Source organism: Dipodomys spectabilis, unplaced genomic scaffold, assembly GCF_019054845.1.
Source record: "Dipodomys spectabilis isolate Male_0828 unplaced genomic scaffold, ASM1905484v1 ptg000019l, whole genome shotgun sequence".
Classification (NCBI taxonomy): domain Eukaryota; kingdom Metazoa; phylum Chordata; class Mammalia; order Rodentia; family Heteromyidae; genus Dipodomys; species Dipodomys spectabilis.
Genome location: NW_024870696.1, coordinates 23,573,865 through 23,586,887, shown reverse-complemented (window position 1 = coordinate 23,586,887; position 13,023 = coordinate 23,573,865). Strand labels below are relative to the sequence as shown.

The window sequence follows — 13,023 nt, the reverse complement described above, 5'->3', positions numbered from 1 at the left end:
AAATTACATTTTAATCGTTTTTAGTTCATTTTTAAAGGAATTTCTGAAAACGCAGAAAAACAGGGTAGAGGAATTTTGTCTACTGATTGTACAACGTCAGTACTTTCTGATGGCTAATTTTCTGTAAGTTTCTAGGCTGAGAGAGACTTTTATGGAGGCAAGAATTCACTTAAATTGCCAACTTGAAACAAAATCAAGCCCTGCAAAAGTGAATATGACCCAATGATCAGAACTTTATATTTTAATGTACCTAAGAATGAGGGGAAATAGCGTTGCTTTTGGAACTTAACAAAAACGTAATATTTGCTCCCATGTTTTAGTACTAGATTCTCTTGTTGCTTGAAATTTTCAACATTTTACCTGTACATTAAAACTTTCCATATTCTAGTGGATTGTGTGCATGCCTGCACACACATACACGCAGAAAACCCCATGGCTAAGAAGCTGGCTAGAACACACCATCCAAGATGGAGACCAGATTGGTGATGCTGTGTCTTGAAAGTATGTGTTGGGTAGATCCTCAGGCCAGGCTCACTGGCCTGCACAAAAGCAGGAGAAAAGCATGATGGGATGCGAGAGAACATCTGGATCAGTCTATACCCCTTTCCAGATAGAACAGGAATGGAGGTCAGGGGAGGAGTTGATTGACTTGTCCATATCCAACAGCTGACGTCAATCAGTAGCTGGAGTAGACTCACCTCTATTCTCTTTCTTTTCTCCCTCCCACTCTCCTCTCCCCCACTCATTCTAGGCTCTTCTTTTTAGCCAAGCTGAATCCTGTAAGACCACCTAGATCACTGGTTTGCTCACAAATGCCTTATGCTGGTCCTAGGAAGAAAGTTGTTTTAGAATCCTATTCACCGTTCATTGCTGTTAACTTGATGAAAATTCTACATCGGCCTCTGTGATTATTTCTGTTTTCCTGTGTGTAAATCTTTACCACTGTGACAATTAACATAAAAAGGATGGATTGACTTCTGACTGTGGGAAATAAATCACCCCAACTTTTGACAGAAGAGCTAGAAAAAAGAGAGAAGATTAATTGGTTTTATTTAGTGGCTTATTGTTTATAGTGATAGCTATTAAAAATAGATAACCAGAGGCTAATAAATGTTAATGGTCCCTTCACTATTAGAAAAATCAATTGTCAGTGGATATAGCATATATATTAATATATTATTTTGTTTATAGTCTTCAATAGTGTTTAAAATTTTATCCCTGAGAGAATTACTTTTTAAGGGATCTTGAAAGGTTAACATTTCTACCAAGAACAGATTTAGCAAGAGGACATTTTCTCTACATATAATCTTAAGGGCTTTCAAGGCATTATTTCATAATTGTAATAAAATGCATTTGTAATTTGTCAAGATGGATAAACGCCTCACCAATAACTCTTATATATTTCTTTGAAACTTGTTTGAGAGCAGTTAGATAGATTTCTAAATGTAAGTAATTAAAATTGTATAGTATTGAGTTATTGACTAATGCTGGACTATTAATCAAGCTAAAAAATTCTACAATCAGTGCTCAGTGTGCTGAAGCCTAGTAAAATAATAGTATTTGTGTTCAGTGAGGCAAGTAGCCACAATTAAGCACTTCACTTGACAAATGAGAGGGTCCACTTTATTTTGCACTTAATTGAATTGTTGTACATGCGCGCTCACCATTGTCTCCAAGCCCTTCATTTTGGTTGCTAGTCATTGGTGCTTGTGCATTTGTTAACGGTGGAGCAATTAAGTCAGCTTTCTCAATTGTCAGCAGCATCGGGACCACAAACCAAGCCTTGGTGAATGCTGTTAATATCCCCCATGACAGATTATTCATTCTCTGAACAAAATTTTTGCTAAACAAATTAGAGCCCTGTCAAGGGATGTACGAAATAGCTTTGGATAGGGAAAACTCCTCAGGTTTTATATCACTCACTGCTGTCTGCTTAAGTAAGCAGGAGAACTTCTGTAGAGAAGTTTTTAATTTTAAGTTATTTTATGAGAACCCCAAATTGATCGACTTACTATGAGTTGCAGAGAATGTGCTGTGGTAATCTTGCTAATTATCAGGATTTGTCACGGCTGCCTTCCATTCGCTCCTGCAATGAAGCCTTCTTCCTGCGCGCACAGTGACATTCTGTCATTTCTGGGCTGTTGTAAATCATTCTTCTGGCCACCAGTCAGGAGAAAGACTTCATGGATTAATATTTGGGGGGAGGAGGTGTAGAAGATAGAAGCCAGAATTTCTTTATCCTTTCCATTTTGGGTACCGGGCGTGGTATTTCTACTCAGCTTTCTTGCTCTTGTGGCTACTACTTGAGCCACACCTCCAGTCTGACTCTTTGCTGATTCATTGGGGATTCACTGCCCAGGCTTGTTTTGAACCTCGGCCTGTGGATCTTAGCCTCCGGAATGGCTAGGATTGTAGATGTGAGCTATTGCCAACAAAGTCTGCGTTCCCTGGGCTATATCAGTGGCTGTGCTTTGAGTGGACCCCAGTTCAGTATTTATGAAACCATGCAAGTAACTTGCCCACCTGTCTGCATGTTCGCCAGACACCCTAAGACCACCTCTGTATCAACAGCTTATGAAGAACTCTGAGGACAGTTTGTCCTCAGTTTTCTGAACTGACAGATAACAACCACGGCCTTCCTTATCCCAGAAGATTACTGCAAGATTAAGCTAGATAATTGATTTGAAAGCACTTTGGAAAGTTACAAATGTCACGGAAACATAAGAGACGGTTACACATATTTTTCCCTAGTAACGTTTGGCTTAATTAAGCCTGTGCTTTTAAAGCTTACAAAAATACACTGATATTTGCTTATGGGAGATCAAGACAAGAAAGCAGGAGTTTCTTGACATGGCCGTGATTCATACTGGAAGGGAATGTTCATTTGGGAAATGATGTGTCTCAGCAGCCTTGAACTGGGTTCCCCTGGCACAGCCAAAGCTCTCTTACGGAAGAAACTAGCCAGCTCTGCTGGCTCACACCAGTAAATCCTCGCTCCTGGGGAGGCTGAGATCTGAGGACTACAGTTCAAAGCTAGCCCGGGCAGAAAAGTCCAGGAGACTCTGGTTTCCAATGAACCAGCAAAAAGCCCGAAGTGAAGCTGTGGCTCAGACGGTCAAAGCACCATCCCTGAGTGAAAAAGCAAAAGGACAGCACCCAAGCCCTGAGTTCAAGCCCCAGAACCAGCACACCCACACTCACACACACACACACACACACACACGTGAGAAAATGTCATCGGAATGTACCTCACGCTTCCAACCGGCGCAGCAGCCTAGAAAGCACTGACCGGCTTCTGTTTGTGTGTTTCAGACCCTACCAGTGTGGCCATTGCTCTCAGTCCTTTTCGCAGCCTTCAGAACTGAGGAATCACGTGGTCACTCACTCCAGTGACCGGCCTTTCAAGTGTGGCTACTGCGGCCGAGCCTTCGCGGGAGCCACCACCCTGAACAACCACATCCGAACCCACACTGGAGAGAAGCCCTTCAAGTAAGTAGCGGGTTCCTGTCTCAGCCTCTCCTGAGAGCTGGCAGAGGTGCTCGGCTGGGAGAAGGCTCCTTGGCAGGTCAGAGTCCAGGCTGCCAAAGGATCTCTTGGCTCAGTGCCTGACATTTGGAAAACGAAGTCAGGAGATTTACATCCTGGTCCTGGCTCAAGTTTTGCAATCCTGGGCATGAGATGATCTTTCTGAGTGTTTTTCTCATCCGTAAAGGACAGCGATCTGAGTGAATAATTTCCATGTTCTCAACAGTGCGCGAGGATCTAGGAGTCACACAGAGCTCTTAGAACCACAGGAAAGGTGGCCCTGTGTTCAGGACAGGTGAACAAGCCTCTCTTTGAGAACTTGAGCCCTCCAGGATGCTGCCAAGCTACATCCTCCTCTTTCTTAAGGTGCTGAAGCATTTGAACTGATTGTCATAGCCAGTCTGTGACTTTGTACTACTGTGTGTTTTGGACTTTAAACTGGCCATAGTAGCCAGGTGCCAGTGACACGTGCCTGTCACCAGTCAGAAGGCTGAGATCTGAGAATCATACTTTGAAAGCAGCTCAGCAAGAAGGCTTCTGCAGTGTTTATCTCCAATTAACTACCAGAAACACCACACACACACACACACACACACACACACACACACACACACACACACACACACACACACACACACACACACACACACACACACACACACACACACACACACACACACACACACACACACACACACACACACACACACACCCCAAACACACAGAAGTGGAACTATGGCTGAAGGCTCAAGTGACATGGCTCAAGTGACAGAGTGCTAACCTTGAGCAAAAAATTTTAAGCCCCCTGTACTGGCACAAAAAATGAAATAAAATTAAAAAAAAAAAAAAAGGAGTAGCATTACCATGGTGAAAACCAAAAATAAGGCCAAACACAAGCACATGGCGCATTTTTTCTTTAAAAGGATTCAGGAGATATGGGAAAAGGTAAAAATGAGTTCTCAAATTATGGGCCAGGTAAGGGGGCATGTCTTTCAAGAGTTAGCCTGACCGTCTGAATCGTGTACTGGGACTTTTCTCTCCACGTCTTTGTGCTTCCATTCCTTCATTCCTTCAATTATGTGTATTCATTTGTTTAGCAGATATTCACAGAGCATCTACTTTTACATTAGATACCTTGCTACCTACCCCGAGTAACAGAGAAGTAGAGTAATCAATACTAGGTGGAAGATGATGTGTTGAAGATATGTTTTGATTTGCCAGAAATACTGTGAGAGCTCAAACAGCATGTGAAAAGGTTTGGGGACCAGGGAGCCAGCTGGTAGTCTCAGAGAAGTTTTTACTGTTTTTTGTTTGTTTTTTTAAAATAATTTTGCCTTCTACCCTCTTACATCTCTCTCTTCCTCATACTGGCTTTCTCCAATTGAGAAGGAAAATTGCAGTACATGGGATGTCCAGCCTTAAATTACCTTGGGAGGGAAAGAGTCAAGGAAGAGAGGAAGTGCTTGGAGCAGTGGGAAGAGGTTGCTTAGGTCTCAGCTAATTAGTCTTTCTAGACTCTTGTGGCCCCTGACTTTCTCTCTGGACCCGCTGCTGGGGGGACGGGGTGGGGTGGGGAGGGGGACGCGGTATTCCTTCGGAGTCAGTGATGGCATAGGGCAGCAGCGGCTCACTGGCCTGGGCACTCCCCCTCAGTTGTCTGATAGCAGAAGGAGGAACTCATAAAGAGCCACCTTCTTTGCTCAGTCCCCCAAGGATTAGTTACTTCATTGAATCATTTTCCATAATACTTTCATCGATGCTGTTAACACTCAAAGCGGCGGTAGCTTTTGTCTGTAAGCCTAGGTGCTGCTTGATCACTGCATGAAATCTCCTGGCTAAGGAGACCAGGGGCCTAACACTGGGCCTACAACGTACCAGCCAGGCTACACAGCCAAAGGCTCCCCGTTCTCTCATGCACCCTGAGGGGCTAGCTGGCTTGCCTCATTCTTAGCTGTTTCCAGTGCACTGCCCAGGAGATCTGGTCATCTCTCTAAAGCCTGCCCATGCACTGACATGGCTTCCCCCTGATCTAGAGGCAGAAGCTAACAATGGCGTATTGCGTACATCTTCGAGATGGAGGGCTGTTGAAAAACAGCGGTATGGGACAATTGAGGCTCTCCCGGTCTCACACATTGGAGAGCTGGCAGCCAGACAGCTACTGTGCCAAGACTCACATTGATTTTTATCTTGTTGCTGTGTAAATAGATTTTAGTAATTAATTGAAGAGGTTTCAGGGTCAAAATGGGAAATAGATTTCTATTAATGTTAAGGTGTTACTTACGTGTAACCTTGTTGATTCCACTCAATTTTTTCCTTTAACTTCCTGTTTTTGTCATGTTTCCAATAGGGTTGCCATCTTAATTTTAATTCATCAGCTTAATATCTGAAGGGGTTCGTGATTTTATTTCCCCCTTCCCAACAGTAGCTTTTGTGATCATGCCTGATTTCTTTTTATTTATTTCTTTATTTTATTATTTAATTTTTTAATTGTGAAAATACCATACAGAAGAGTTACAATTACATGGGCAAGGTAACGAGTACATTTCTTATCAAGCATTGTTACCTCCTCCTTTGTTTCCCCTTCCCAGCCCTTCCCATCCCTCCTGCCCCTCCCCCTCCCCCCTCCCCCCGGCCAAATTTGTAAAGTTTGTTTTTAGACATAACATCTTGTACATCTCATTGTTGCAATAGGTCCACTTATATCCCTATTTAAACAATTTGTTATTTCCCTTCCCTCCACAAAATATACCAACATCAAATACAGTGAAAACAGGGATTATACTATGGGGGAGGGACCTACAAAGCAACAAAGAAATCATCTTATAAATATGTCAGAGACAATCCATGCCTGATTTCTTCTGGGGAAAAAAAATAAACTAATGAAAAATGAAGGAGAAGGCTGGGTGCTGGTGGCTCACACCTATAGTCCTAGCTTCTGTGGAGGCTGAGATCTGTGGATTGAAGTTTGTAGCCAAACAGGGCAGAAAAGTATGATATTCTTGTCTCTACTCAACCAGAAAAAAACTGGAATTGGAGCTGTGGCTCAAGTGATAGAGCACCAGCTTTGAGTAACAAAAGCCAAGCAAGAGTGTGAGTTTAAGCCCCAGTACTGATTCAAAAAAGGTGATACCACTAGGGTTACTGGATTAGAGTCTGTGTGCATGATCTAGTTCCTTCTGCTCCTGCTCTGATCAAATAGCCACAGGCTATAATATTTTAGGTTCTTTAAAAAAATTTTATCAACTTTAGTGGGGGGGAGGATCGGGTAGGGGAGATAGGAGGGGGGTTATGGGAAGGGCTGGGAAGGGGAAACAAAGGAGGAGGCAACAATGCTTGATAAGAAATGTATTCGTTATCTTGCCCGTGTAATTGTAACCCCTCTGTACTCTATTTTCACAATAAAAATTTTTTAATCAAATATATATCAGCTCTCCAGGGGAGAGCTGAGTGCGTGCTTATTTTGAAAGTGCGAGATTTAAACATCTTCTAGGAAATGGAAAGATAGATCCTTTAGTGTATACAACCAGGTCTTTCAGGATTGAAGTGTCCCAAGGGGATGTGGGAATCTTCCAACCATAGCTCATGCATACCCAGCCCGTGGACATTTGTAAATATTATGAAGATACCCTTTTACAAGCTTATAAAACAAACATTCAGAAAAACTTTGGTCGCAGATTAGTCAATAAAAAAGGGATTTCTTCACAACAGATACTTTTACTACTTCAACTAATGGGTATTGGCTTAAACAATGTTGTAGAGGAGACATATCTTGTAAAGATACACAACCTTCAACTATCTGCCCGGGGCATCTTCCAAAGAGATGGCCTCAAATGGCTCTGTCCCCAGATTCTCATTCTCTCTGTCTCTCTGTCTCTCTCTCTCTCTCACTCACTCACACACACACACACACACACACACACACACACACACACACACACACACACACACACAAGCATTTAGAAGGCCTTTGCAGAATCCTTAGCTCCCGTCTGGGAATCATGGGAAAGCGTCTCCAAGGTCTAAAATCTTCTTCAGAGAAGTGCAGTTTGCAGGCAGCTCAAGTATCCAGAGGAGCCTGGAGAGTTGGCAGTAAGAGGCCAGCCTGCATTCCAGGCTTTTCCTCACAGTCTGATTAGCTGGAGTCCCACGGAAAGAACTCATGTCCCCAGATCTAGGGAGCTCACGGACCTGTTGACAGCTACAGACTCACATTTTCTAAGATGAAGGGGTGCCTTGCGAATCTGGAGACAGGGTCATACTGAAGATCTTGGCTCGTGGTCTGTTCTGTGAGACTGAAAGTCATGGAGAGCAAGGAGGGAAAGCAAGGCAGCGTTTCATGTACCAGCAGTGGCCCAGTGCGTTGTTGCTGGAAGGAAAGGAGGGAGAGGAGTTGACAGGCTAAAATCTATTCCTCACAGTGAGGGCCCCTCCTCTCCCTGCAGATTGCTAACAGAATCTCTCAGCTTTCAAATAGACCACTCTGCCGGGTGTGCAAGTGTGCAAAGACTGGTGTGAACAGTGCTGGGCTCCTGCACGTGAGCAGGTCAGGACTCTCTCTAGGAAACCCTCTTCATCCTTCTTGTAATAAAGGAGATATGGGGGGAAAAACTACTAGTTTTTGTTTTGGAAAAGGGATTTTAGCACAGGATAAAAAAAATCAAAAGGATATTTTGAAGGATGTCCAATATTTGAATAAAAACTAGACCAAAAGAATGACGATCGAAAAAAACAAATCAGTGAATATGCACCGCACACATTACATGCACAAAACCCGGCGCGATTTGGCCCAGTTCAAGATGTGTTTTGGGCGGATTACAGATGTGCAGAGAACTTCTTACAGGATGACTTCGCATCACTTGGTAAACTCCCAGTATGCCGTACCATTCAGTCATCACAGCATCTAAGAAAAGATCTTTACCTGAAAAGGGACATCAGGTCTACTTGAGGCTCTTATGCCTGTAGAAAGCGGAGAACACGTTTTCTGCAGGAATATCTGGAAGCCTTTCCACTTGTGTGTTCCAGTGCTGTTTCCTTCAAGGCCGTGACATAGCACCGTGGCCAAGGGCTGATACGGCAAAGAAGACCTTGGGGCAAGAGCGTCGCTTTCCTCCTGGCTCTTTCCTTCTTCAGCCTCACCCCAGAGTCCAGGGTTCCTCATAAGCGTGCATTCCTGGCGTATCTGAGATTGTAATTTAGGGTTAACTAAAGGCAGACTCTGCTTCATTCCAGCCCCTACCTCCCAGAGCCAAAGTACTTGACCTAGTCTTTTCTCATAAGTTCTATGAAGCTGTTGCTTTTTCTTCTTAGATTTCTCTAAAATTTAAGATGCTGAGTATAACTTAGGTTTTTCTTTATATATATATATATATAAAGTAGGAGCCAGGAGCTGGTGACTCCTATGTGATCCTAGCTATTCAAATGGTTGAAATCTGAGGATCCAGGTTTGAAGCCAGCCTAGGCGGGAAAGTCCTTGAGACTCTTATCTCCAATAAACCACCAAAAATCCAGATGTAGAGCTATAGCTCAAGTAGTAGAGTGCCAGCCTTGACAAGCTAAGGGTTAGCACCCAGGTCTCAAGTTCAAGCCCCAGTACTGGCCTGTGTGAGCACATGTACACACACACACACAGTGGTTTTATATCTTGTTGTCTTAGTATATTTGTGTGACTCCCAGACTACACAGATATTAATTTTATGAGCCTACGAGGAAATATCTGGGGAAAAGATCTAAATTTAGATGGTGTCTACACATCTCCATATGGTTTTTCCTCTCATACTTAGTGAGGAGATGGTCCCTGTCATGATTTTTCAGCAATGATTGCTTCCTACCTACACCCTGTAGATAAGAAGAGTTTCTTGACTATTACAACACATCGTTCTACGCACATAAACATCAGTGAGACATTTAGGCAAACCCTTCCTCCGAGCATCTCCATGCAGTGGTATTTGAATGTGTTTTGCCTTGCCTAGAGCACTAAGCTTCCCACTTACACATTTGTCACATTCTAATATCCAAGATCAGAAAGGCAGAAGTCTGGCCCAGGTAAATTGTTTTTCCTCACCATTGTTCAAATTCCTTTGCTCTCTTTGAAATTGATTCTAGAGCTTCAAATTAGAAAGAAAAAAAAACACGGCGGGGAGGGGGAGGGGAGGAATATAATAATTTAAAAGTTTGTCAGGTAGTGAAAGGTAGTATATTCTGACACACTAATCCAGTAACTAATCCGTTTCCTAATAAACAATCAGCCGCTCACTAACGTGTCATCAGCCCTGCAGCCGCCCCGGAGCGGGCAGAGCGGCCTGCGGATGTTAATGAATACACCAAAAATCATTAGGTGATCAATACTTCTGAGTTATTTTCATTGAGCTGATAGGTCTGATACATTAAGGCTGACATTCTACATTTGTCAAGATCACAGTGCAGTTTTTTAACAGTAGAACAGGCTGCTAAGAATATCTCCTGAAAGACAATCAGAGAAACACAACTTTTTCATCCTGACGCCCGCAACTAGAGAAGAAATCTGGAAACTTCCAGTATGTAGGCAGACTCAAGCCTGGCAGCATCTCCAAATGTACAAGGACCCCCCCCCCCCCCCACACACACACAGACACTTTCTGTAGATGACTATGTGTGTGGTGTGGTGGGGCCACGCTCTAGGTTTGCGACAGAGAAGAAGGAGGAAGGCTCACTGAACAAGATGGGTGGTGTTGTCCGACACAGAGTGGTGTGGCGGAGAGTTTCTCGTGTTGGTTTTGTCCCTGTCCTCTCAGTGGGTGCCTGAGATTGCAGTATTTTTAAATTATCTGAGTTCTCAAATACCAGTTTCCTCAACGCTTTGAAGAGAGGAGATTCAGGGAACAGCAGAAGTCATTTCTGGGTCTTCCCAGTGCTGGACGGGTGCACCATGCAGCCCAAAGAAGTACCGCAATGGTGAAGGTCGGGAGTCTTGGGGTACTGGGGAATCCTGTAGGAATGAGGACGCCGACTAGAAAGGAACTCAGCCATGCAAAGTTCACTTCCACAGACGGCGGCAGCTACTTACAGGAAGCCAAGAAAGCCATGGCGCTGGGCAGAACTGAACACCTCCCAGGTTTTCTCCCCAGTGCGGTACTGGCTTTTGTTCCGATTGGTCAGGACTAAGGTTCATGCTCTTGCATGTTTAGCTCATTTAAAAAGGGTTAAAAGTTTACCTGAGCAGTCAACCAAAACCAGAACACTTGCTAAGGTTATGAGAAAAACAGTTCCTACTCAGCGGTAGTTCTGCCACTCGGGCCATGCCTCCCGCCCCCAGGAAAACCGTTCTTGTAACAGGATGTGGTTTAACTAAAACAGACGACCCTTAAAATGGCAACGCAACCCCTTTGACAGAAAAGATGTAACTCCTCCACGAGGAAGCCACTGTCTGTGCCCAGCTTGCTGCCACCATTCATCTGTGTGTGGTGGGTGTGTGGGCACAGCATTAAATGACTGACAATCAGCCAGACATGACCACCATAGAAAAAGTGGAGCACCACTAGATTGCCTGGTGTGTGTGTGTGTGTGTGTGTGTGTGTGTGTGTGTGTATTATAGTGCCATCTGTGGCCCCAGAAGTGATCCCTTTTCAGTCTTTCTCCATGCCTCTGTATGTATGCAGAGTGTGTGTTTATATACAAACATACAGAGAAAAATTATCTATCTATCTATCTATCTACCTACCTACCTACCTACCTAGCTCTGTGTGTACACACAGAGTAGCTATCCAGCTACTCTGGATAGGACCGTTTGGGAGATAGGGATGGGCCTAGGGTCTCTAGATTCCAATCTTTATTACTTTTCCTCTTTAAGTGAAGGACAGGAGATTTTCTTGGAGCCTGAAGCCCTTTCTCCCCTGGGCACCCTTGCCTTCATTTTGGCCTCCACATCCTGATTGCTACAGTAACTTCCTGCGGAGGCCAATCTCTTGAACTACTCAAACATCCATCCTTGCTGGTTTTTTTCTCAGCCGTCCCCTACCCTTCACCCCTGACCACAAATTCTAGTTTTGTAAATTGTTTTAACCATCTATTTGGTTGGGCTAGGACGCTAAATGAGCTTTGTGGGGGGGAGGGGGGGGGGCGAGCAGCCACCCATGCCCACGCCACCTCCAACAGTGAGGGCAGACTCAGGTTTTACTTCCTGTAGTTTCCAAAATTCCCTCTTTTTTTTTTTTCCTTGTGGTGGTTGTGCTGAGGGGAGTAGAATTCTGGGTTTTAAATCAGCAGCAGGTGAAATTCTATTTGTCATCAATTTCTCTTTGGGGTTACGGAGCAGAAAACTGCAGACAAGCTGCTTCTTTGATGGCTCACTCCTAAAAATCTCTTTTTGTTCTTTATCTATTTGAAGTGACAGTGATCAGAGCTGCAGCAGGGCAGGGCTCTCTGGAGAAATCACCTTCCTCCTGCTTATTGACAGATTCCTCTGTTCTGCATCAGACCCGGCTTTGTCCCATCCAGGCGTCCGGCCTCGGAAGGAGCCGCCATTAAACCTCTTGAGCCGGGAAAATCTGAAGCCACTTTGGAGTGTCTGCTCCGATTAGGCAGGATGAGAGGAAGCCCGTCACCCTGCAGGCCCCGCTCCCCGGTCTCAATTTTCTCTCTTGCCTCCACCAGGTGCGAGAGGTGCGAAAGGAGCTTCACGCAGGCCACCCAGCTGAGCCGACACCAGCGGATGCCCAATGAGTGCAAGCCAATAACCGAGAGCCCAGAATCAATCGAAGTGGATTAACGGATTGACTGGTTGGAATTAAACTGCAAGGAAAGTCATGATTAAATGTCACGGACACTTAAGCAAAACCAAAGATTTCCTCTGAGCAACTTTCAATCAGTCCCAGAAAACCAAAAGCAGTAATAAAATAAGTAAGATGTTAAGAGATATTGATCCTGGCATGGAAGTCAGACCAGGAAAGAGATTATTTATTTATGACTAGGGATGAGACTGAGTTCAGTGGACCGCTGACCTGGGAGGCCCGCTCCCAGCAGTCCCACCATGTATTTGCTTTGTTTCTAAAAAGCTTTTTTTAAAAAAAACAAACAAACAAAACAAGAACCCAAACTGTTATTTAATACCAAAGGGAGGAATCTAACGAGTTCTTCTGCCCACAGTGGAGACTGCGGATGCACAGAGACTTGATCCGCACTGTATCATAGCATGTGTTTCAAGGGGCCCCAGTGGACAGCCTTCCTCCTGCTGTCTCTGTGCGGCCGGCCCTGCAGGTGGCCGCCGCCCTGGGGGCGACCACGGAAGCGGAATGGAGAGCCGGGCCCAGGCAGAGCCATCAGCAGCCCGTTTCCATAGTCTTTCTTCGCGAGCACTTTCACGTGGCTCCTTCCACGCGACCACCTGGTATTGGTGCAGGATACCCTGGAAAAGGAAGAAAATGATTTCACTTTCAAAAGGCGAAGGAGAGAGAGAGAGAAGAGGGCGTTCCTTTCTCTTGTCAGATTTCACAGACAGCCCAAATGGACGGCGCGACTTCATGC

The 13,023-nt window shown here is 44.5% G+C and overlaps 1 protein-coding gene across 1 annotated transcript in view; it reads left to right on the top strand.

The window, feature by feature from the left end:
- The window catches only part of Prdm6 (PR/SET domain 6), a 103,894-nt gene extending 91,222 nt beyond the window's left edge, over nucleotides 1–12,672 (top strand). The window contains exons 6-7 of the mRNA XM_042674501.1: nucleotides 3,313–3,489; nucleotides 12,154–12,672. Coding sequence (XP_042530435.1) covers nucleotides 3,313–3,489; nucleotides 12,154–12,268 — 292 coding nt within the window. The 3' untranslated portion in view covers nucleotides 12,269–12,672. The remainder of the gene's footprint in view (nucleotides 1–3,312; nucleotides 3,490–12,153) is intronic.
- Nucleotides 12,673–13,023: the final 351 nt, after the last annotated feature.